The sequence below is a fragment of the Nomascus leucogenys genome, chromosome 22a (assembly GCF_006542625.1).
Source record: "Nomascus leucogenys isolate Asia chromosome 22a, Asia_NLE_v1, whole genome shotgun sequence".
Taxonomy (NCBI): domain Eukaryota; kingdom Metazoa; phylum Chordata; class Mammalia; order Primates; family Hylobatidae; genus Nomascus; species Nomascus leucogenys.
In genome coordinates, this window is record NC_044402.1 from 91,276,612 (window position 1) to 91,301,237 (window position 24,626).

The 24,626-nt window shown below is 34.2% G+C and overlaps 1 protein-coding gene across 5 annotated transcripts in view; it reads left to right on the top strand.

The window, feature by feature from the left end:
* The window catches only part of GLS (glutaminase), an 86,134-nt gene that overhangs the window by 51,191 nt on the left and 10,317 nt on the right, over positions 1-24,626 (top strand). For 4 of the 5 annotated variants that reach the window (XM_030803425.1, XM_030803428.1, XM_030803427.1 and 1 more), the window contains 4 exons: positions 598-690; positions 22,640-22,701; positions 23,630-23,706; positions 23,801-23,864. In XM_030803425.1, coding sequence (XP_030659285.1) covers positions 598-690; positions 22,640-22,701; positions 23,630-23,706; positions 23,801-23,864 — 296 coding nt within the window. Of the gene's footprint in view, positions 1-597; positions 691-1,755; positions 4,337-22,639; positions 22,702-23,629; positions 23,707-23,800; positions 23,865-24,626 lie in introns of those variants that run through there. The other variant, XM_030803426.1, reaches the window with a different exon arrangement.

Sequence of the window (24,626 nt, forward strand, 5' to 3'; positions counted from 1 at the left end):
TGACTACCTTTAAACATTTTTTTGAGGAAATAAGCACTGAAAATTAAAAAAAGATTAAAGAAAACTATTACTGCTCTTGATAGTTCTGTATTTTGTTGTTACCCAGTTCCTGCTAATGTTTGAGCTTCTAGTTTTAGTTACATTTATTACTTGCTTGAGTTCATATTAAGTACCATACTCAATTAAAATTGTTTTCTTTTCCAGTCTTTTATATTTTACAAAAACTAGAGTATGACATTGGATTGCATATAAAATATAGTAGATTGTAACCAGAGTACTTATTTATATTTTAATGTGGCTTTACACTTATTTGATAGAAGAATTCTTTCATGGGGCCGGTTATAAACCCTATTTTGTAGAAGATGAAAGATGATTTGATTGGCTGAGCCCTAGGATCATGTTAGTAAGCAGTGTTCTTAAAACTTGTATTCATATCTTACTCTGATTTTAGTTCTCTTCTTGATGCATTATACTACTTTATTAGCATGTAGTGATGATTTCTAAGCTGGACGATATAAGCAGAGTTTGTTAAAATATGGATATACATAACCAATGAATAGCCAATTTCTTATACCTGCTCTGTATAACTGTTTGCAGGATCTTGTTTCTCTGTGTAATTTCCATAACTATGATAATTTGAGACACTTTGCAAAAAAACTTGATCCTCGAAGAGAAGGTGGTGATCAAAGGGTAAGCAAAATTCTTATTTAGATAAGTATATAAAATTTTTAAGAAGAGAAAAAGTGAGATTTGCCTGTATAAATAAAATCTTAGTTTGTTAGTGGCCTCGGGTCTTTGCTAATCATAAATGAGTGTAAGCGAATTGTTGACATTTAAATCTGGGATCACCAGTATTAAATACTTAAATATTGCTTAATAGATAGTTAATAGATACAGATATTTAAATATTGCTGCTTTGTTATTTAAATTGAAACTGGTTAGCCTAGTGTCAGGGTTTTCCCCTCCCATTTTCCACTATTTTAAGCAAGATTTTTAGAATTGATTCTATTAAAAAAAAAAAATTGGAACGTGCTGCATGCTATAAAGAAAGCATTGTTTTAATATTTGTTCGTCCTAAATTGAAGTTTAACTTCTTGCATACTGTGTAGATGGATATGTAAATGGAAAAGGATTATCATATTAATGAGAGACCGTATGAAGCCTCAAAAGTTTTATAAGTCACTGTAGATGAAATTTTTTTTCCACCGTGTTTAATGCAATATTCCTAATAATCTTACGGTCCTATTTGTTTGTTACCAGTTTATTTGGCTTCATACTATTGTATACATATATTCCTTTTTTTTAGAAGTAGTATTAAGAGCCAGGACTTAACTTTTTTGGTCTATATAGTTTTTCACTGTACCAAGGGGCTTGTGTTGAGAATTTTGATTCCATTTCTTCGCGTACCATAATGAAAATGTTTGTAGTAAAATTACCTAATTAGACCTCAAGATAATATGAAGAACTTCTAAGTAGAAAATATTTTTAATAAATACTAAGTACATTTTCTGTAGTGCTAAATTTTTTTTAGTTTTTATCAAATTAATTTCTGTTACTATGTAAGAATTATGCAAAACCAACAGGATAGAAACTTCCATGGGAGTCGACCTGAGTAACATGAAGCAAAATGTCAGAGGAGGTGGTTTAAAATGTTAACAGATTTTAATAATGTTCATTGAAAAATACCATTTTATAGCTTGGACCTTTCTTCACTCAAGTGCACTAATAAATTATGTATGTTGCTTGAACAACTAGCATTCCTTTGGACCATTGGACTATGAAAGTCTCCAACAAGAACTTGCTTTAAAAGAGACAGTATGGAAAAAAGTGTCACCCGAGTCAAATGAGGACATCTCCACAACTGTAGTATATAGAATGGAAAGTCTGGGAGAGAAAAGCTAAAGAAATGGGTTCTAGTTTCAGAATGTTTCTTCATTTAATCTTTCAAACATCTTTAGCTTTTTTTGCAAGTTATAAATATTTATTTGAGGTATTTTTTGTTCTCAATCTTGGGTGCTGGAGCCATAAAGCTTTTTTTTCCTTTTAATCTTTGTATAAAGGCAGTAGATTAAGAAGTGCATTTGTTGGTCTTTAAAGTATTTACAAGTACATAAATTTGCTTTATTTTTAAAAATACAAAAAGGAAAAATTTAAATTTTTTTGATGTTATTAAAATGTTAACCATGTGGTCAGATAATCCCATTTTACAATAGTAACAGAAAATTGTAATTCTTAGTTCTAAAATTCACAAATTAAACTCATAAGTTTTGTTGCATTTTGTTTTTTCTTTTCCATTTTTAAAACTAATGTGATGTCTGTAGTGGCAATAGAAAGTACTTCTATGCTAAATACAAAACTAAAAAGGCAAAATAATGAACCCCAAATTATTTTATTTAAAATAGCAGTGGATTATAACATTAGTTTGTGTTTATATTTATGCCATTTTTAGTGATAGATTGGCTTTACATTTTTAAAAATTTATTTAAAAATTTATCAAATGCTTTAAAATATGACTCCTATTTTTTTTATTTTGCAACTCCTCTGTTCTGTCAGAATTGTTACATACAGGAGTGTCTTATGTTACTAAAACATTCCAGCCAAAGAATTTCAGATGTGAGATAATGACGTTTCATTGATAAAAAGCTATAATGGTTACTCAGAAGGAGAAACAGTGAGTGTCTTCAAGTGAATTGTTCACCTAAACAATTTTATTTTCATATTATCCACATAACTTTTTCTATGTTATATTTATGAATGGCAAATTTTGGTTTTTAGCTTTTAAAATTTTATTATCCTAATAATTTTATAATTGCTAATATTTCTTTTGTGATAAGTTATAGCATCTCATAAAGTTTGTTCTATTTGAACTTTTTTAGAGTACTTGAGAAATGAATTTAGTCTGCAGGTAGTAAGTATGCTACTAAAATACGTTAGATCTAAATCCTTTTATTTGGTAATAAAAATGCAATATTGAGAATCAAAACTTGTTTTTAAGAGAACTATAGATTCTACACAACCTGATTTCAAGTAATTATTCATAGTATTTAAAGTTGTCTTGGCAAAGTGATTGTAAAATTCTATAGGACCTATTCACACTTCTTCCTTCTTCCATATACTTCTCTGGTTTTCCCCATAGTTCCCCTACAGTTTCAAGTTTGTTGAAACCTGTTTATTTTAGTGGGGCATTAGAAGAAAAACTTGGTGGTTTCTTAGCATGATGGTGTATGTATGTGGTAATGGAAAGTCTGTAAAAGTAAATATAGTGTAGCAAAAAAGATTTCACTGAGTATTTTAGATACTAGTGCAAATAAAGATAGAAAATCTTGATCATAATGTCTTAAGTTTGGGAACTATGATATTAAGAAAAGAAATTCCTTCCTAGAGGTGCTGGCCAAAAGCCTTTTGGGCTAACTTAAGTATTAAATTTATATATTTAAATAATTATCTTTTAAGTTGTAGAGGATTTTCCCAAGGATTTTATGCTTACTTGAATGTTCTTTGAATGTTCAGATGCATATCCTACCTGGATGCTTCTCAAGGCCTTACTGCATATTTGTGTTGCATATTTGTGTTAGTTGCACCAGGGCCATTTGTAGTTTGGGCAACCAAATGCCTTAATTGGAAAAAAGGCATTGTGGTTTCCCCTATGATCTAAATTGTTACATTTTACCATTTCATTCAGAAGTTGGTTTTACTTTATAAAATGAAGATTTAGTTTTCATATTGTATACATAGCCGTATAGATTTCAAAATTAGGTTGTTAATTTGTGTCACTTACTATTTTTGTGTTGGTAATGCTTTAAATGCATACTTAAAAATGAAGTACTGTTATCTAAGCTACTGTGTTTAGAAAATGTTAAGAATGAGCATCCAGAAATTTTTATAGAAAAGTATAAATGGAAGAAGAGATTAAGATACTGCGAATAGGCCCTCAAACTTAAAAAAGAAAAAACTTTGCCAGTTTTAAGGACATATTTTGATTCTTTCAGTATTCTTAACACCTTTTTAAACAAAGTTCTTGATAGTACCCAGTATTATTGGGTTTGTTTTATGCCATTATTGATTCTTGATATTCAAGCATTTACAATGTAGCATATTTGATTTTCTTTTTTCTTTCTTTTTATTTTTTTGGCATCATTAACATTTCATTTGAAATGCATATTGTTCTTGAAGTACTTTGTTTTTAGCATAAATGTTGTGCATTTTATCTTAGTGTTTGGATGAAAACATTTGTGTTGTTTAGCTTTCTTTCATTTGCTTTGTATATTTAATAATGTACCTTTATTTTCCAGTATGGCTACATTTTGTATTGTACAATAAATTTATTTTAAGCTGATTTTATTGTTTTTTTTTTTGTTTTGTTTTGTTTTTTATAAAAGCAACTTCAACATTTTAAGTACAAATACAGTTGGGATTTTAACTTAGAAAAAATTATTGTTTATGAAGATACTGTTAAAGTGTTTGCTATTCTGAAGCTGCCTCAAAGTAAACTAGAAATACTCAAAAGGGCTTTATTTGATTTTTTTAAATGCAATATAGCATTAGTGGTTTTTCTGGGAGGCGGACTTTTCCTATTGGTTGTACTAGAAGTATTTGAATAAAAACTTTTCTCTCAATTTTTTTGGTTGTTTTTCCATTTGGTAACTTAAAAAAAAGTGCAACCCTATTTGTAGGTTATTTCTGCTTTCTGAGGAGGAATATTGTTGTTATTCACTATGTAACTCTCATTTTATCTGTTGTTGCCTAAATAATAGGAAAAACATTGCTAAACCAAATGAAGAATATCATCATATTGCTTTAGAATAAAACTGTTAATCTCAGTAGAATTTATATTAAACAGAATGACAGTGATACAGAAATTCACCTTAACTGGTTTCTGAGGGGATTACGTTTTCAGAAGGAATTTTGTATATTTCCACAGCATGATCCAAATTATAGTACAAATTATAGAGGCTCCATGTATTATAGGTCAAATATAGTATTTTACATTTTTATGTTTAATTAAATCTGCCATTCATATTCTGGAGATTCCTGAATATATTTTAGAAGTTTTAAAACTATTTGAAAGGGGAAATACTGTTGTTTACATGAATTTGTATTAATCTGTGGGATTTTTAAATGAAGTTCTTTTAGAATTAGTTAATAAGGAGTTCCAGTATAATGATATATTCAATATGTGTAACAGTTTATGATTAATTGCTTTTAAAGATTTTTTAAAAAAATTCATTTGAAGCAGAGAGAGGAGACTTAAAATACCTGGTGATCTTGAATTATGTATAAATTATTCATTGATCTATTCCTTGGACACAAAAGAACCCCTAAAATTTTTGCTGCCCTAGAATTGGTAAAGTATAACATACTTTAGTTCTTCAATTTGATTTTCAAGATTTGTAGTTTCTGTTACCACTCCCATTCACTACCAGGACTGCCAGGGTAAGAGAGTAACTAACAATATTGGGGGAACCCCGGAAAAGTGAAACCAAGAATATTAGATTTCATGTGGAATTTAACTTTAAAGCACTTTGCAAAATTTATTATAAGGAAGGATTGTATTTTTAAATTGTTTTTGACTTAAAAGAAGTAATGCACTTCTCATATTGAGCAGTTTATGGAACAGTTTTATTTAGTTCACTGTGGTGCAATTTTTAGTTTTGAGAATCTGTTTTACTATTCATCTGTAAAAATTTTGGTTTTTCTCCTAGATGGCCTTGAAAATGCTAGAAAGCATTTTTTAAAGGTATATGATCAGTATACTTAACGTGTGATTTCTTCTCAATTCCTTCTCTACCATTTTATATTAAATGTTATATTTGCATTGTGTAATAAAACCAAAACCAGATGTTGGAGATGTAGCATAAATGGAAATTTGTTACCATGCATGATGGCCTTACGCTCAGATTTTCACTTAGACTTACTGAGAATGGACTTACTTGGTCTTTTCTCTGTCATGTAGTTCAAGGGCAAAATTATACATAAACATACACTCAAGTATATCCAAGTTCAACTATTTTTCTTTTATTTCCAATTGTAACAAAGTTAAAAACCTTTGTTTCTTACATTGCTTAGAAATGGGAGGAATTTAATTAGAAATGGAAGGAATTTAATTGGGTTGGGGGAAGTTCTTTTATTTTACACCCCAACCTCCAGCTAGTAGTTTATTAATCTGAATACCATAAAATGCACATGACTTTGAGAAATTTAGAAAACTACTCTAAGAGGATCTGAGGCAATATTTATCCAACATGAAACAGAGCGGGTGAAATGTGATGTTTCTTAGAGTTCTTAACTTTTTAAATAGTAATAGAAAAGGTACTTATTTTTAAAATAGTATGTTAAGTAGACTGATTATAAATGCTTATTTAACAAAGTGATTTTGTTACTATGGTCTTAAAATGTTTTCTATTTCTATTTTATGAACATAGCAGAGGAAGAGAATTTAAGTTGACTTTGTTTACCATTTCTATTTTGTAGATTGTAGATCTACTTTAGTAATTTTTGTAAGTTGTAGCTAATAGAGATTTTTAAAATATGCCATGTATAGAAAACCTGTTTTCATAAAAAAATTTTATAATGGCTTCCTGATTCATTAACCCTTAACCAAAACGAATAGGATACTAATTAGCACTTGGATTGCATTGCTTTTTTGGCTGAATCTGTGGGGTTTTTTTTATTTTTTGTAAATTTCATTCAACAATAAATTACAGAATACTTATTATTGAAAACCATCATGTATTGCTTTAAAAAAAAAGTTATAATCTTGCCCTCAAAAGGCAAGTTTTAGAAACAGGTGAGCTGGTGCCAACTGCTTCTGTCGGTTAATCTTGTAACATTTTTACTATACTTTTAACTCTAAATCTCATTTACTAATTATGGAATTTTTTTAAGAAAAATTATATACCACATCTCAATGGCAAAGAATAATTTATTGTATTTTTAAGCCATATTTCAATATCTGAGGATATGATTTTTCTATACATAGCATGATTAAAAAAATAGTATTTTTTCATTAGGTTTTACCTTGCTAAAACACTTTCAGTCCTTAAAACCACAGATAATTAAAATTATCTATTTGGAAGGCTTAGCTTTTGAAAGAAAAAATTCTTACCCAAAATAGTTTTTAAATTTCTGTTTTCATACTACATTTCTGGTGATTTATGTTTATATAATGAAAATCTCCTCTGCCCAGCAATTATATTTGGAATCCTGAGCTATAATGAAATTTGTATTCTGTAAACAGCCGAACGCTTTCTTTTGTTTTTAAAACATAGTCCAACCTTTCTAGAATTTTGATGTACTTTTATTTACCATAATCTTATATATTTTTTAGAATCACAGATTTGAATTTGAAAGTAATCTTCAATGTTATCTGGTACAGACTCCCACCCCACTCAGCCCCCTTTTCCAGGTTTCCTAGCACTTTGCTTTTTCTATTAGCATATTTATGTTTTTTTCTCTTTTGAGGGGGTTGGTCTGTTTTGTGTCTTGTTAGGATGGACTTTCTGTTTGTGGTTTAGTTTTAATGAGAGAAGCGTAATTGGTGGTAGTTAATGTGACTATAAGTTATTTGGCAGATGGTACCATCAGCATTTATTAAAACTAATTGTATTTTTCTAGTAAGCAGTCTTATGTCCCAGTTGTTAAAAATTAGTAAAGTTAGAAGTAAATGTTAAAGTTATACAGTAGTTCTAAAAATAAAACATTACCCTGCAATGTTTGAAAGAAAGAAACTGTAGCAGAAATGTAACTCTAAAAATAAATGTTACATCACTGGCTTTTTAAAATAAATTCCTTTGAGGTTAGATTAAATATATAAGTAAAAAGATTTTAAATAAATAAAAGACTATTCAAGTTCTAAACAAATGGTTTCTTAAGAAAAATTTGTTTTGTTTGCATGTTAGCTTTTTGAAAACGTGCAAAATATCTAGCTACTTCCCTTGTTTATTTTAGACATTTGGATCTGTGAGTGGCCCGCAAGTTTCCTAATTTGTCTGTTTATTTACTCTGTCTATAGTACATATTGTCTTCAGTATCAATCTCCGTTTCGTAGTTCTGGAGTTTTAATATTTATGAAGCACTATGTATATCGAGTTCTTGAAATATGTTAACTTTTGAAAGGCTTTGTTGACTTACAAAATGTTGAAACTTAAATATTGTTGCTCTCAAAATATTATAGTATTGGTTTCTTAATTCTGAAAATTTAAACTGCCTGAGTAGCTCTTCTCCCCAGAAGTTTCAATATAAACTCATTCAATATAAAGTCTGCTTGCTTTTATATTATGCATTCCAAAATAAAAATGATGAAATATTAGTATCAGTTACACAAATGTAACTACTCACGTTTGAACCATTTTATTGTAAAATTCAAATTTCAATTATGATAATCAGTCTCTTGCTGAACTTCTTTTTAGATCTAGATTAGAATTATAAATTTTTGTTATTTTATATGTGCCTTTCACAAATCATCACAAAGGGGCAACTTACAAAGATTCTTTTGAGAGGACAGCTTAAAACTTAATCCTTAAGGCTTGACTTTCTTCTGTTGAATGAGATTGATATCTAAAACCATGGTATAAATTATTAATTGAATTCCACCCAAGTTCTATTGTTTTGTTCTTTCTCACAGTCATTCCAAATTAAAGATTTTAGTTGAAAAACTCAGAATATATTATCTAAATTTCAAATATTCTATTTTTTATTCTTTCATATCATAATTTATTTGGGGCCAAAATGAGGGTAATTTAAAAAATTATATCAAAGTTACTCAGGAAATGAGTTTTCAGTTCCACATCTTTATATATGTTCACTTCCAAATCTTTTGATGTTTACATTTGCCATTGTAGTTTAATTTTCTTTAAAAAGTTAAAAAGAAAACCACACATGAAATGTAAAAGTCCAAATTTCTCTTCTTCAGTATAATATAGCTTATTCTTTATTTATTATTTTACTTAGATCCTTGAAGTATATGCATCATTGATCCAGGTCTGTGCACAAGATTTATAATGTAAATAAAGAATGAACTAAATAATACTGTTTGAGATGAATATTTGAATTGAGATGAATAAATGTTACATCTAATGCACAATGAAACTTCATTGACATCTGATGAAATTACAGTACAAGTGATTCTGTTAACATTCCATGGTGACTAATACTATTAATCCTTTTTAATCATACCAATAAAATATTTCTGCCTTAATGTCTCTTTACTGGACTATGAAGAAACAATTCTGCCGTTAAAGGATAACCAAAAAAAAAAAAACTTCCACCTATCTGAATGCCCTTATTCTCTCAAGTTAGCAGTTTTATTGTAAACGTGCCCACTTTAAGTTGCTCTACTTCTCTTCTAGAACTGCTTTTGTAATAAGTGTAAATTTGTAGTCAGATAACTCATTGCTTTTATGAAGTTGTTTTCTCACTTGTGTTACTGTAAGAAAGTGGCTGAAGTCCAAGATTCTTCTGGCTTCCTGGTTTCCATTTCAATATTTTCAATCCCTGTTTTACTTAGTTAGCAAACTTTTTTTTTTTTTTTTAAATGCCTTCTAAATAGGAATTTTGTTCTCCTCATGTTGTTCTCTTCATTTCTGGTACCCAACCAATATCCAAGATCAGATCCCTCTACGTAAATGAAAATGTGTAACCTTTAAAATTATTTTCTTTTGGTCTTTTTTTTCTACCAAGTAAGAACTAAAAAAGATTACCATCCCCCTCAGCATTTCACTAGTTTTTGTTCAAACAGCACACAAACAGAATTAGTTCAAGATATTTAGCTAATTAAATTTGAGCAGTTCAGATCTATATAAATTAACCTTAGCATTATTCCCGTGCTTTATTATTCACTGATAGGTTCTTATTCAACTAATGTTTATTTCTTGCCTAATATGTGCCAGAAATTGTGAAGTGTTTTGGATATGCAGTGAGTGGTTAATGAGACAAGTATGATCCAACTTGTGTTTGCAGTTAAACAGGGATACAGATACTGAATAAAATACTAACAATAATTAAAATGGTAATAAGTGATTTGTTAATACTGATGCATGTAGATATAATTCATTTTAAATGTTACAAAGTAAGTGAGTTACAAAATGGTATATGCCATATGATGCTATTTTTGTACATCTATAATAGACTTTATGAGGCACAAATATGCAATATAGTTACTAATAAAACTGTAAGAACATGAACACCAATCTTTAGATAAAGCTTACGGCCAGGAGGTAATGGAATGGATGCAGAGCATGGTTAGCTGTATCTTTAATGTTTCATTTCTTTAAAAAATATTTCAGCAAATATAATGATAATACATGATAGAAAAGTAAAAAAATGCTAGGAGAGGGTACAATAAGAAGACCTCGTTTTGTCTGGGTGGTTAAATATGGTTGGTTTTCACTGGAAGGTAATACAGTGTGTAAGTTTTGAAGGAGTCAGAGGAAATACGGAATAGCGTTAATAGGCTAGTCTGACTTGAAGGCCCCAGAACGGGAAGGGGAAAGGCAAATGCGCTGAAAGAAGAGTGAGGTGAGGTGGATGGAGATTGGCCGTGGATGACTCTTAGAGATGGGACCATATTATGTAGAGTGGGCCTTCTCATATTTCAGTGTACATCAGAATTGTTAGAGTGTCTTAATTTTAAAATACAGCTAGCTTCCTGGGGCCCAGTCCTGCAGTTTGATTCAAAAATCTAAATGTTTAATGTGCACCCCAGGTGCTTCTGCTGTAGGTTGTCCTCAGGTCACAGTTTGGGAGACATTTCTGAAAGGTCTTATACACCATATTAAGAATTTTGGACTTTATTCAGAGTTCAGTGTGAAACTTTGAAGACTTTTTTTTTTTTTTTTTTTTAAATGAGACGGAGTCTTGCTCTGTCTCCCAGGCTGCAGTGCAGTGGAGTGATCTTGGCTCACTGCAAGCTCCGCCTTCCGGGTTCACGCCATTCTCCTGCCTCAGCCTCCCGAGTAGCTGGGATTACAGGGGCCTGCCTCCACGCCTGGCTAATTTTTTGTATTTTTTTAGTAGAGACGGGGTTTCGCCATGTTAGCCAGATGGTCTCAATCTCCTGACCTCGTGATCCGCCTGCCTCGGTCTCCCAAAGTGCTGGGATTACAGGCGTGAGCAACCGCACCTTGCCGAAACTTTGAAGACTTTAAAAAAGGGGAGAGAATGATTTGGTTTTTAAATACTGCTCTGTGGAGAATGGATTAAAGAGAGAGAAAGTTGAAGTTCTGGACTCGAGATGTGTTGGTGGCTTGGACTAGAGGTGAGAGAAGTAGGTAAATAAGAGATGTGTTTAAGAAATAGGATTGGCAGCACTTGGTGTTAGTTTTTGGTGGGTGAAAAAGAATGCGATATCAAGTTGACTACCAGATTTTTAGTATGAGCAACAGGGCCAAAGCTGCTGCATTAACTAAGATGGAGAACACTGGAAAAGCAAACCTTGGGAGTATGGGAAGAAATTAGTTTAATTTTGGCTATTGTAATGAAGGATCTGTTTGTGGATATCAGGAGGTTGATTGACAGCGCTTTAAACATATGGGAGTTATTTTTCCAATATAACAAAAAGTCTCAGGGACTATCAGGGAAACCAACCAGGGCTAGTGCCATCAGTAAGGTAAACTTCTGTTACACAAGCCTTAGTGTGTTGATCTTAGAAATCATTCCTATCAACTTAGAGTTGCAAGGTGGCTGTTTCATCTTTAGCCTCACCTGTATGGCCAAAGTGGGAGAAAAAAAGAGAAAAGAGTGATACCTAAATCTAAAGAAAGAAGCTTTACTGGAAACTCACTTGACGCTCATTGACCAGACTAACTACAAGGGAATCTAGGAAAGTGTTTTTAATTGGACACAATACTACCTTTAACAAATCGAGGTTCTGTTAGTATGGAAGGGGTGGGTAGTGGATAATGGATAGACAACTATCAGTATGTAGAAGCTAGCTAATGTTTGAGATATTTGTGAGTATGGAAGGGGTGGGTAGTGGATAATGGATAGACAACTATCAGTATGTAGAAGCTAGCTAATGTTTGAGATATTTGTGAGATATCTAAGTAGTGATGTTGAGTAAGCAGTCAGATTTAGGCCTAAAACTTAGGAGAGCAGTGTAAGTTGGAGCTATAATTTTGTGAGTGCTCAGTATGAAGAGTAGTATTTGAAGCTGGGGTGGTGTGTGAGATTGCTTAAGGTGATAGTATAAAGTGATAAGGAAAGTGTATCAAAGAGAGAACCCTAAGAAACCATCATTTTAAAGGTAAGATAGAGTAGGAGAGGCTTCCACTAGGGAAAGGTGGCCAGAGAAGGGAAAATCCACCATAGTGCAATATCAGGAGTCAAGGAAAGAGTATTTTAAGGAGTTTGGAGCATTGAACTGCATGAAAGCATAGATAATTTAGTAAGATGAGGGCTTTATATTTACACGATGTCATTTCTAAATTTTTTTTTTAGATAGAACAATTGCTTTATTTTTTAGTGTCTTAAAAATACGCTTTTCCCAGCAATTTTCAGTATTATATGTTGGAGGAGTCTGCTATGTAATTTGAATAATAAAGTGGCTATGAAAGTGCCTTGAAAAGTTACAGCATTAGAGAAACATACTGTTATTAACACCTCTTCTGTGAGTATGCTCCATAAAGCACGCATGTTGAACGTTTCACAATAGAAAAAACGTGAAATAAACATTGAAGAATATAGGGAGTTAAGTAAGGCTCTCTGGAGACCAGTGAAAATGAGGGATTTCTTTTCTAACATTAAAGCAATTAGTAAAGATTGTGTTAGTATTGTGGGTTGGAATAACTATAGAAAACTCAAGTCCGTGTGCCTGGCTTTGTTATAGTAGCAGGATTTGAGGCATGCTAAGAGAAATAGGACCTTAAACTCTGAATTGAAACCATAATTCTTCCTGTATGAATGCTAAAACTACGTTGTTTCACAGCAGGAAGAGAACCCCATCTATTTTCAGGGACCTTGTTTGTATTTATTTATTTTTAATTTACACAAAATGGTGTCTTTGTAAGAATATTTTGATTCCAATGGCCTGGATTTTTTTTCTTTAATATGTGTATTTGGTGATGAATTTCTTCTCTTCCTGTCTTAAATTCGCTTTTAAGTTCTTTGACTTTTGGGTTTTATGTATTTGTTTTTTAAATGTAGCACTTTATCATTCCAGAAATGTGGAACCTTGTCCTCTATCCTAACACACTAATGTAATATTCACTAATGTCCATGAACTTTTACAAATACTTGTTTGTATAATAGTGGGAGAAGACCAGAAAGATAGTGAATGAGAAACTTTGATAGTTGTCTGTGCAATACAAATATGCTTAAGATCTGCAGTTTTGTTCTTTGGAGGAGTAGCTGTCTTTGTCCTTGTTCATTGCTATTTTTCTTCTATTCTGCTTTCTGGCTTATTGATTAGGAGTGCTGTTTTTCAGACCACACAAAGATATATTGTTAACTACTTTTATAATTGGATATATAAAGAGGGATGCTTATGACCTCATTGGTATCTTTTTAGACCATTCATTGGTGTTTACTGGAATAATATGCCACTGAGAAAAGAAGTTATTTATTTGCTGCCAGTGGTGTAACAGTCATATTTGCTTTTATTCACATTCACCCAACTCACATTTCATTTTTAAAGATTTAAATGCAAAGAATAAAGGTAATATCTTAACAGTTTCTGTTTGTTGTTTGTGATATTGATATATCAAGTTGAATTATTTCTTTTGTTCTTTTATTTTCCTTTCATTTAAAAAACCCCTTTGGGTAGCACCTCAATATAAAATTAGTATCTCTGATTTTCTATAAATTGTTTCTTTGTTGTTATTTTCTGATTTCCTATCACAACATATTTCTGTCTTGGTATTGTATTATTGAGGAAGTCCCAGGTTTTGTTAGAAAATCGCTTGGCCCAGTAGATAGTAGTTTCAAGCACTGGCCTGGCATCTTCCAGACTGGATTTGAGCCCTTGTTCTTCCACTTACCAGCTCTGATACCTTGCTTAAGTTATTTAAATGTTTCCTATCCTTTAATAACAGAAATAATATTTGGAGCACTTAGCTGAGTTGAGAGAGTAGGTGCTTCATATTAACTATTTTGTTGTAAGTAATATATAATCTTTAATTTTTTGTCTTCATAGGTTGTCAGATTTTTTGACGTGATTATGACTTTTTAGTTTACAAATGAGTGAAATTATTTCAGATTAAACTAGTCATTGAAAAATTTTGAGGCTAGGCATGGTGGCTCACACATGTAATCCCAGCACTTTGGGAGGGTGTCAGGAGGATTGCTTGAGCCCAGTAGTTCGAGACCAGCCTGGGCAACATAGTGAGACCCCGTCTCTACAAAAAAATAACAAAGAAATCAGCTGGGTTTGGTGGCACATGCTTGTCCCAGCTATTCGGGAGGCTGAGTTGGGAGGATCAGTTGAGCTTGGGAGGTCAAGGCTGCAGTGAGCCATGATTGCGCCACGGCACTCCAGTCTAGGCAACAGAGTGAGAGCCTGTCTCAAAAAAAAAAAAAAAAAAAAAAAAAAAAAAAAAAAAAAAAAAAATTTGAAAATTGTATGCTTTTAAGGGAGTTTATTACTTAGCAAAGTCGAGAACAGAATGCAGTTCTTGGAGGTACCATTTTGAGATTGTATTTTTAAAGTGAAATTTCTGTAAAACAGAGCTTCTTTCCTTTATAGTAAAATTTACTATTTGATTTATTCCTATTGAAATTACTATATGAGAACCTCCTGCATTTGTGTAAGTTTGGAAATATGGGCATGAATTTATGGAATTGCTATTCCTATAAAGGAATATTCCCCAACCCTCTGAATCATACCAGTTTGGATTAGTTTTGTCTATATATAGTATATTAATAACTGTGTCTCAGTAAATCTTTGGAAAGCTTAGGAATATGTGGCCTCATACTCAGACTGTCTAATTATAAAAGTACTATAGTTTTTTTTACACATCCTTACAAATATTAAGCTCAGTAGTAAAGGAAAGAGGAAATATCTTTGAGCACATACACATTACACAGGTTTATTTTTACCCTTGGGCAAGGTGATTAATTTACATATGATGGCAACTTAAAATTTTTCTTTAGCCACAGTATAATAGGTAGTATGCTTCAATTTGACCTTAAGAAAATATAAAAGCAGGCTGAAAGCTTATTTTCATTTAAAGACTATAATCGGCCAAGTTGGAGTGAAGCCTTTAAAACAAAATTGGATCTGGAGTCATGATGGTTTATTTAACAGATGAAGAAAAGTATCTGTTCCATGACAACAGATACTGTAGTGAGCTGGAAATGAGAGCAGCTTATCTCAAACTAGAGGTGGTAGAAACAGAAGGATGTTTTTTCAGTTACCTGCTTTTTTTTTTTTTTTTTTTTTTTTTTTTTTTTTTTTTTTTTAAAGCAGTTCCAAACAGGCTGAATTCATGTTTATATGAAGACAGAAACTAAAGATGAAAAACAGAGGAAATTTTGGTTTGGCAGTTGGTAATAGAGTTAGAAATTAAATAGTTGAAGTGTAAAACCAGTGAACCAATTTTTCCTCCATCTCTCCCTCCCTCCATCTTCTCCCTTTCTTCCTTTTCTCCCCTCCCGCTTTGGTCCCATTTAGGCGTCCTTCCAATATTTAGTAAAGAACTTTTATGGATTAGAGCTAAATTGATATTTAATCCGTTGGTTTCCTTCTGTGCTTTGGATAACAATCTGAGATCTATTAAGGACTCACATCATCATGGTCTAGTTGTACAGAATTGGGAATCCAGATACCTGAGTTCTACTCAAGCTCCATCACTAATTCATATGCTATGTGACCTTGAGCCAGGGTCCTTAATCTCAATGGGAGTAATAAATAAAATATATCTATCAACATATTTTATAAAGCCTGTCAGGGATTTTTAAAAACTATAACTGTGTAAAATGTTGAATGTTTTAGGGTCGTCCACTATATAAATACAGAGTAATGTGAGTATATAATTCTAATAATTGCTACTTACTCATAAGTACAGAATTATTAGGGCATTTACAGAAGTCACACAACTTAACCTTTAAACAAGCTCAAACTGAGTAGGATAATGATAGGATTAAAGACTTAGGAATGCCATGTTTTAGATGTGTAAAACTGATACACTCCCCACCTGCTTCTAGCTGTTTTGGAAAAAAGTGAGATTTGCTATGCCAAGCATGCCAGTGTTAAGTGAACTCATGTGAACTGTAACATTTTTTTTTCCCACTGTTGTCATGACTTTGTACAAATAAACTAAGATAAGATTGTCTGGTTCGGGCAGATTCTGACAAAGAGACTTGATAAGAAAAATACAGTAGTGCTGGAAAATCTACAAGATGAAGGGGAAACTGTTAACATTTAATTTATAAATTTTAATGGCTATCTGCCCAGGTGCAGTGTCTCTTTGCCATGGGGAGGCATACATTAAACATCAGAGCCCTTAATTTAATAGCTATTATTGCGGCTGTGTATAGACTGTTTCTTTATAGTAAGGAATTATTTATCAAAACACAGCTTCCATGCCTCTGGCATTTACTGTTAACTCATTATTTTCTGGACTTTGGCCTCCTTGACAGGTATTTTAAAATCAGTGTAACTCAAGTATCCAGTAGGGAAGAGCTTCAATCAATGGTTAGCACACCTACATCCTTTGCAAGAATTGGTATGGAGGTGGATGACTGATCTAGAGTGCCCCTCTCCTTCAGTTTGTTTGCTATGATAGGCATTCCAGAGGGTGTGTCAGCTTAGTTGGAAATACTCATGGCACTCTTTAACAGACCAGGAAGCAGACTGTCCCTAAATGAAATACTCCATCTGTTGTCTCAAAAGTGTTAAACTAGTTTCATTTTCTTTTGTGGCATTCTACCCACAGCTCATTTCATAATTTATGTAAACTTAAAAGTATAGGGGGCTGTTGATGCTAGAAAGAAGAGGCATTTGTGGTTTTGCTTTTAAATAGTGCCTGTGCTTGGGCTGCCTCCTAGTGCTTTTCTGTTTTGGTGAGAATTACACTCACTTTGTGTTCAAGCACCTATCTTCTGGTTTGGACTAAATTCAGCTCTACAGCTAGCCTTTTGTTTTCATGGGAAGAATACCAAACTTCCATGTTAGTCTTTAATAATTTTGTTAAGGCAAGCTAATGTTTTTCCCTTCTGATTAGTTACAAAGCCTTTGTGTGTTAACGTTTCCTGATTTTTTTTCTCATGCTTGTGAATAACAATATACTCTGAATAAACCAAGTATATTCTAAAATCTTCTATTTTGGGCCTTATTAATAAGAAATGGACTTTTAGAACGTTTGAATTATTGAATAATTAAGTGACTAAGTGCCACACACATAATAAAATCTCTTCAAACGAGCATGGTCTAAATTCAGAATTTTAAAGGGGAGTGTTTAGTTCTTATATCCAGTCACTGAAACAGATGAGGCTTTATTGCTTAGAAGTACCAACATAGTTTTAAAAATAAAAACTATGGGTAATTAATATATTAATGGTATATACAGGGGAATTTGGATTTTTCTTAGTGGTGGGGGAAGTAAGACACACAAATGCTCCATGTGGTCATGTGTTATAGTGCCATAGTGCGGCAAAGGTAGACGGAGATTACTTTTGATTTAAGAGATTGGAGCAGAGTTCACAGGAATGAGTAAGAATAACATATCAGTGAGAAATGGGTGGGGAAAAATGATTTCAGGAGAATGGTATGCACTATGGGAGGAAGCAGGAGGTAGATCCAGGGTTGTGGTGGGAGTGGAGGTATCTAATTGACTCTGTCCCTGGCACATGCTGTCACAGGGCACCTTGTGGGCAGCTGGCAATAAGCTACATAGATAATGAATGCTGGGCTGGGATGGCCTGGGGAAGACTGGCAGCAAGGAAGGGACTTTCGGGCTAGTCTTTGAGGGAAGGGAAGGATTTGATTAGGAATCTGGGTGTTCTTAAAGAGAAGAGCATAGACACCAAGACAAAAACAAGGGCAGTAAGACAGACCAATTTTGCTCTATTGAGGTTGAGAAGAAGAATTAAGTTAGCTGGACTGAAGAACCTTGAATACAAGGCTAAAGAACTTAAATGGTATCAGGAATGATTTTGGGTTTCTTGATACTGCCCTGCTTAGAAACCTTTAGTGATTAGAGCAATGTTTTGAGAATATGATTAGAAGTATATGGAGAGGTTTTGGAGGTTGGAAGAAGGACCAGAAGCAGAGGCACCAGTTAACGATTGAATAAATCTTGTAATGATATTCAAAGATGTAAAAGTTAAGGGAGATGGGCTGGGCACAGGGGCTCACACCTGTAATCCCTACACTTTGGAAGGCTGAGGCAGGCGGATCGCTTGAGGTCGGGAGTTTGGGACCAGCCTGGCCAACCCCATCTCTACCAAAAACTACAAAAATTAGATTAGTGGTGGCACATGCCTGTAATCCCAGCTACTCCAGAGGCTGAGGTGGGAGAATCACTTGAACCCGGGAGGCGAAGGTTGTATGAGCCGAGATCCTGCCAGTGCACTCCAGCCTGGGCAACAGAGTGAGACCTTGTCTCAAAAAAAAAAATGCAGGGTTGGGGGCCAATAGAGGAATTAATTTTACAATTTAATACCCAAAATTGAATATTTGATGCCTTGAGGGAGAATTTTCACTTAGTCAATAGTTAATGAGCACCTATTACGTGTGATAGACACTGAGTTTACGGTGGGGAACAGAAAGACAAGTGGTCTCTGCCCACATGGAGCCTACATTTAATGAGAGAGACAAAAAAGTATATATAAAAATATATATACTTTATATATAGTTATATATAATTATATATAACAAATATAGTTAAAAGTATATAGTTAATACTATATATATACATATATATACATATATACATATATACATACATATATATACATATACATACATATATGTATATATATACATATATGTATATATATATGTATGTATGTATATATATACATATATGTATATATATGTATGTATGTATATATATACATATATGTATATATATGTATGTATGTATATATATACATATATGTATATATATATGTATGTATGTATATATATACATATATGTATATATATATGAAGGGAAAAAGCAAGGTAAGGGATAAGGAGTGATGAAAAGAGGGGAGTATTTTAGAGTCTTGAGAGAACATTTGAGTGGAGACCTACCCAAAGGGAGGGGGAGAGGGAGCCTCCTGACTGCCTGGGGACAGAGCATCTCTAGCAGCCGGTTGTAGGCCTTAAGTGCCTGAGACCAGCAAGACGTTCTGGCTGGAGTAGAGCTGGAAAGGGAAGAGTGGTAGAAATGATACGTGCAATGTAACCAGGAATAGAGCCTTTAGGGTCCTGAAAGCCGTGGTAAAGAGTTTGATTTTACTTTAGATATGATGGAAAGGCACAGGAGTTCCTTGATGTTTTTAAAAGATCCCTATGACAGCAGAGGTGATAAGGTGGTGGCTCAGATGAGGCCTAAGGCAATAGTGATAGAGGTGGTGAGAAGTGGTAGGATTCCAAACATATTTTGCAGGTAAAGCAAAGAGGATTTATTGATGAGCTAGATGTGGGCTGTGAGAGAAAGAATAGAATCAAGGAATACCCTCCATGGTCTGTATGGTGAATTTGAATTAGAAAAAGCTAATTCTGTCTCTGGCCAGAAGCAGAAGCACTTCTTCTCAGCACCACTGGGTAAAGAAGCTCCCTTCCTCCCAGCATATGTACCTGGGTGCTAGGACACCTTGGTGGGAAGAGCGTGGGCTGGCAACCCGTGTTGGCCCTGTGGCCAGGCATCCTTGTGAAGGACTCAACCTGTATAAGTGAATGCAGCAGCACTGGATGACTCCTGAGTTTGTGGCCTGAGCAAGTGGATGAATTGTAGTGTCATCCCCAAACTGGGGAGACTAGAAGAGGAGCTGACTGTGAGTGGCAGAAGACAGGGCAAAGCAAATTCCATTTTGGGTATAAGTCTTGAGATGCCCATTAAAAGTCCTGGAAGCAATGTCAAGTAGGCATATGGCTATGAACTGTAGCCAGGGTGGGAAGCCGGCAGGACTGTTGCTGTTTTTGAGTTTGAAATGACTATCAAGTGGAGCTGTAGGACTGGAGCTTAGGAGCAAAGATTTAGATTAAAGATGGGGATGTCAGTCTGCCCAGAGGAATAGATGAATCCTTTGAGGGATATTATATTGAAAAACAAGAAGATTGGACTGCCTTGGGAGTATTATTCGGCAGTGGAAAGTGGGTAATGAATCTGCAAAGCAGCAAACAGGAGGAAGATCAGGGTGATGCAGCAGCATGGAAGGCAAGTCATGAGAGGGTGAAGGGTGCTGGGGAGATCTGAAGGAATCGGGGCCTAGGAAGCTGCTGGAGCTTTGGAGAGCACTATTTAGAGGTAACAACGAGTGTGAAGGTAATTTTCAGGGAATTAAAAATATACTTTCAGGAAATATGCGCTGAAGGGAGAACAATAGGGTCAAGTGTTGGTTTTTAAAAATAAGATGAAATTGTGTCTGTTTTAAGGTAAACTGAGGGAACCAATGAAAGAGGAAAAGTTAAAGATGCTAGAAACAAAGCGAATCAGTGAGGGAACGAGAGCAGGGCATCTGGAGGAGAAGTGTTTGAAGGAATAGATAAATAGTAGTCTCAAAAATGAGGAAGATTTTACTTTGAGCAATGAAGACGTTTTTTATCTTTTCAGCAAAGTTGTAGTTAGGATCTTCTGTCTGTTTTTAGGGGTCTCCACTGGTATTAAAGGCCTGAAGAAAGTATGGCGGGAACCAACAAGAAAAAAAAATTGTCAAGCAGTAATGAAAGACCAGGTGGAAATATGGAGAATAATCTGTAATAGCCAGTCAGTATTCTGTGGCCCAAGAGCAAAAAGGGAATTGAAAATTCAGAGTTGACCCCATTAAAAAAGAAGGACGTTAAGAACACCTGAAACAGTGGTTTATAACCCAGAAGAGTGCATATCAAAGTCACCTGGAGACTTTAAACAAAATTATGGGCTGAGCATGGTGGCTCATGCCTGTAATCCTAACAGTTTGGGAGGCCAAGGCAGAAGGACTGCTTAAGGCCAGGAGTTCAAGACCAGCCTGGCCAACATAGTGAGACCCCCCATCTCTATAAAAAACAACAAACTCTGCATTTTACCTCCTTTCCCTAAAATAGATTGAGGTGTAGGAGTAGGACAACAAGAAATGAGAGAGATGTTTATGTATGTTTTTAGAACATTCTGGGTGATGCTTTTCAGTTCTTTGTTCCACTCCCATTCCCCATTAAGAAAACTGTTCTGGACTCTGGGCAGGAGTAGAAAAGGATGGCTGGGAGGGAAGCTAAAGGACTAACGGGAAAGTTTTTTGAAGTGGTATCAACACAAATAGTAATAGTAGTATTTTGGGGGTATGCTCAGCTAGTTAAGTTCCTGTACTGTAGACCTTTACAGAGTCTTTCATATGCTCATGAATCTCCAAGAGGGGGATTTAATATTTTAAGATCATATACAAACACAGGATCCTTATTTTCATGGACTATCTTATGGACTAGTTTCTGCAAATTACACTTTGAAAATGCTGAATTAGAGAACCGCAGCAATGGTCAGTTCCAGTTAATTTGGAAAGTTCATGGGTTTTGGAAGGGGGAAGCCATACTGGAAAGGGAGAATGTCCAGGTTAAGATCTTGAAGCACAGTTCCAGGCTGTGGCTTTGTTGGTGGAGAGCCGGGTTACTTTCCATTCCCCAGTTAAACTTGTTTTCTACCATTGAGTCCAATATCAGTTGAGTCATCAATATGAATGTCGAAGTTGCAAAGTGTAAGACAAAATGGGGAATTTATGAAGTATTTACAAATATTCTATGATCAATAGTTTAATTTCTCATAGATAGGGATGGATGAAGTCTTTATGAAAGCAGACCAAAATCCAATGGCTTTTCAGATAACTAGACTTTTCCTCTTAACTATAAGAAAAGGAAAGTGGGTAACTGTCAAAAGTAGATACACTTTGAAATCTTGGAGCACTTAATAGAGGTGACTTAATATATTGGAGTTGAGAAACTTTTAAACACAGCAGTGTCATAAGTTCTGAGAATGACCCAATTTGTACCACCTGGGCATTGAACTGAAGGCTGTCTTTCCAGTGAAGTAAAGTTTAAGATGACAGTTAACACTGAATGTTCTCTCTTAAGATTTGCAAAGACGCCAGTGATTAGTGAGGATAGTGATTCTTGGCAGGGATTAGACATTTATATAGCATGATTTAATTTTTAATATTGCGAATTTTATAAGCATACAAACTTCCTCACAATATTGAGACATAGAAAATGGGAAGGCTTCTAAACAATTTTCAGTTGCCCCAACTATATGAGTTTCACAAAATTCCATTCTTTTCTGCCAAGTGATATTATTCCATTCCTTCCCTCATGTATCTTATCTTTATTATTGAATTTTCCCTCACAATCCACTGTTAAAAGAAGAAAGTATCACACACGTGGGTTCTTTTGGCTATGGAAGTGTCCTTGAGATAACTTTTTGCACGTGACTCAGCTGAAGTGTTCAAAGCACACAGAAATCACTTGCCAGTGACAGGTGGACGTTGTATGTGTTTGTTTTCCCCTGTGGATGCCTAAACTTTCTTTTCTTCACAGGTAAAGTCAGTGATAAATCTTTTGTTTGCTGCATATACTGGAGATGTGTCTGCACTTCGAAGGTATGTTTACAGGATGGATTAGCATGCACTGTACAGATATTTATGAAGTTGCTTCTGGGTGAGCAGTCATTTTAAGGTTAAAGTCTCACTTCTCTTTCCCTTTGATAAAAATGACCCCAACAAAATTTTTATTAAATAGGCACTTCCAGTGCCTTAGGCCTGCTTTCCAATCTTGTCCTCTTCTGCCTCCTATAAAAAAGACCATATCTCTGTTTCCCCAAGTAGTAACTGTTCAGCTAATCTGGCTAATTAGTATCAGTGGCTTACTGGAATTGGACAGTGCCTTCTCACTCCCTGTCTACCCTCCATTCCCAATCTTTGGTGTGTGTGTGTGGGAAGCAGCTGGGGGGTTTGGTGTCCAGCAGATCATCAGGATTAGTAAGGCCATATACTGCTGTATACCTGAGGTCTTTTGTATAGAGTTGTAACTTATTTTCTTTTTTCTTATTTTTCTCCCATTTATACCTGAAACAACTGATTTTCAAAGTGGAAAAATGTCTGTGCTTCCACCCGTGTTTTAAAGTCTGACAAGTACTAGTAGACTGTGAAATGTTTAAGAATGGGAGTCTTAGTAAAACATACGACTTTATTATAGGGATTAGTTTCTTGCCCTTCTGAGACATAAACCTTGGTACAGTTGTGCCATAATTCTTGAGTTGTGAACAATACTGAAATAAAGTTTAATTCTGTGAGAGATGGTTAACATTTAATCTTACCTAAAAAAAGCAAAGCTGAGGAAGAGAGGTGAAGTGGCATCTACCCAAAACACCTGGGTACTAGTCAATAAGGTCGGTAGTTCCCATTAATGAGCCTGATGAAGGATGGCACCTGTCTGACGGGGCCTTAAATGAACTGATGGAGTGAATGTTACCAGTGTGAATTAAATTTGCTTTATATATAATAAATAGCTGTGCTTACACATTTTCAGATTTGCTTTGTCAGCTATGGACATGGAACAGCGGGACTATGATTCTAGAACAGCACTCCATGTAGCTGCTGCAGAGGGTAATACAGGAACGACTCCTATCTATTTTCTTTCCAGATTTAATTTCTACTTAGTACTAAAATCTGCTCTTTTTTGGGGGGTGGGACGGTATAGGTCACGTTGAAGTTGTTAAATTTTTGCTGGAAGCCTGCAAAGTAAACCCTTTCCCCAAGGACAGGTGAGCACTTATGTTACTTTCTAAATATGTCAGTATTTTATTATGCAGGACTGTAATATTCAAGTGATTATAATATTTAAACCTACTAAGACATTCTTGAACCTGCTATGATATCTTATAAAGGCAATAAACCTTGTTTCCACTAGATAGGTAATTCTGTCTCCCATATCCTGTTTTCTTATCTAAGAATGGTGTCTTATTTAGAAATTTTCAGGTTAATTTGACTATTAGTCAATACACTGTATGAACAAAACAATTTTTTTTTTTTGCATTTGGGAAGAGAGAATTGGAATTTTATCCTCATGGATTTTTTTTTATTATACTTTAGGTTTTAGGGTACATGTGCACAATGTACAGGTTTGTTACATATGTATCCATGTGCCATGTTGGTTTGCTGCACCCATTAACTCGTCATTTAGCATTAGGTATATCTCCTAATGCTGTCCCTCCCCCCTCCCCCCACCCCACAACAGTCCCTGGAGTGTGATGTTCCCCTTTCTGTTTCCATGAGTTCTCATTGTTCAATTCCCACCTATGAGTGAGAACATGCGGTGTTTGGTTTTTTGTCCTTGCGATAGTTTACTGAGAATGATGGTTTCCAGTTTCATCCATGTCCCTACAAAGGACATGAACTCATCATTTTTTATGGCTGCATAGTATTCCATGGTGTATAAAAATTTTTTTTTTATTACCCTTTAAGTTCTGGGATACATGTGCAGAACGTGCAGGTTTGTTACATAGGTATACAAGTGCCATGGTGGT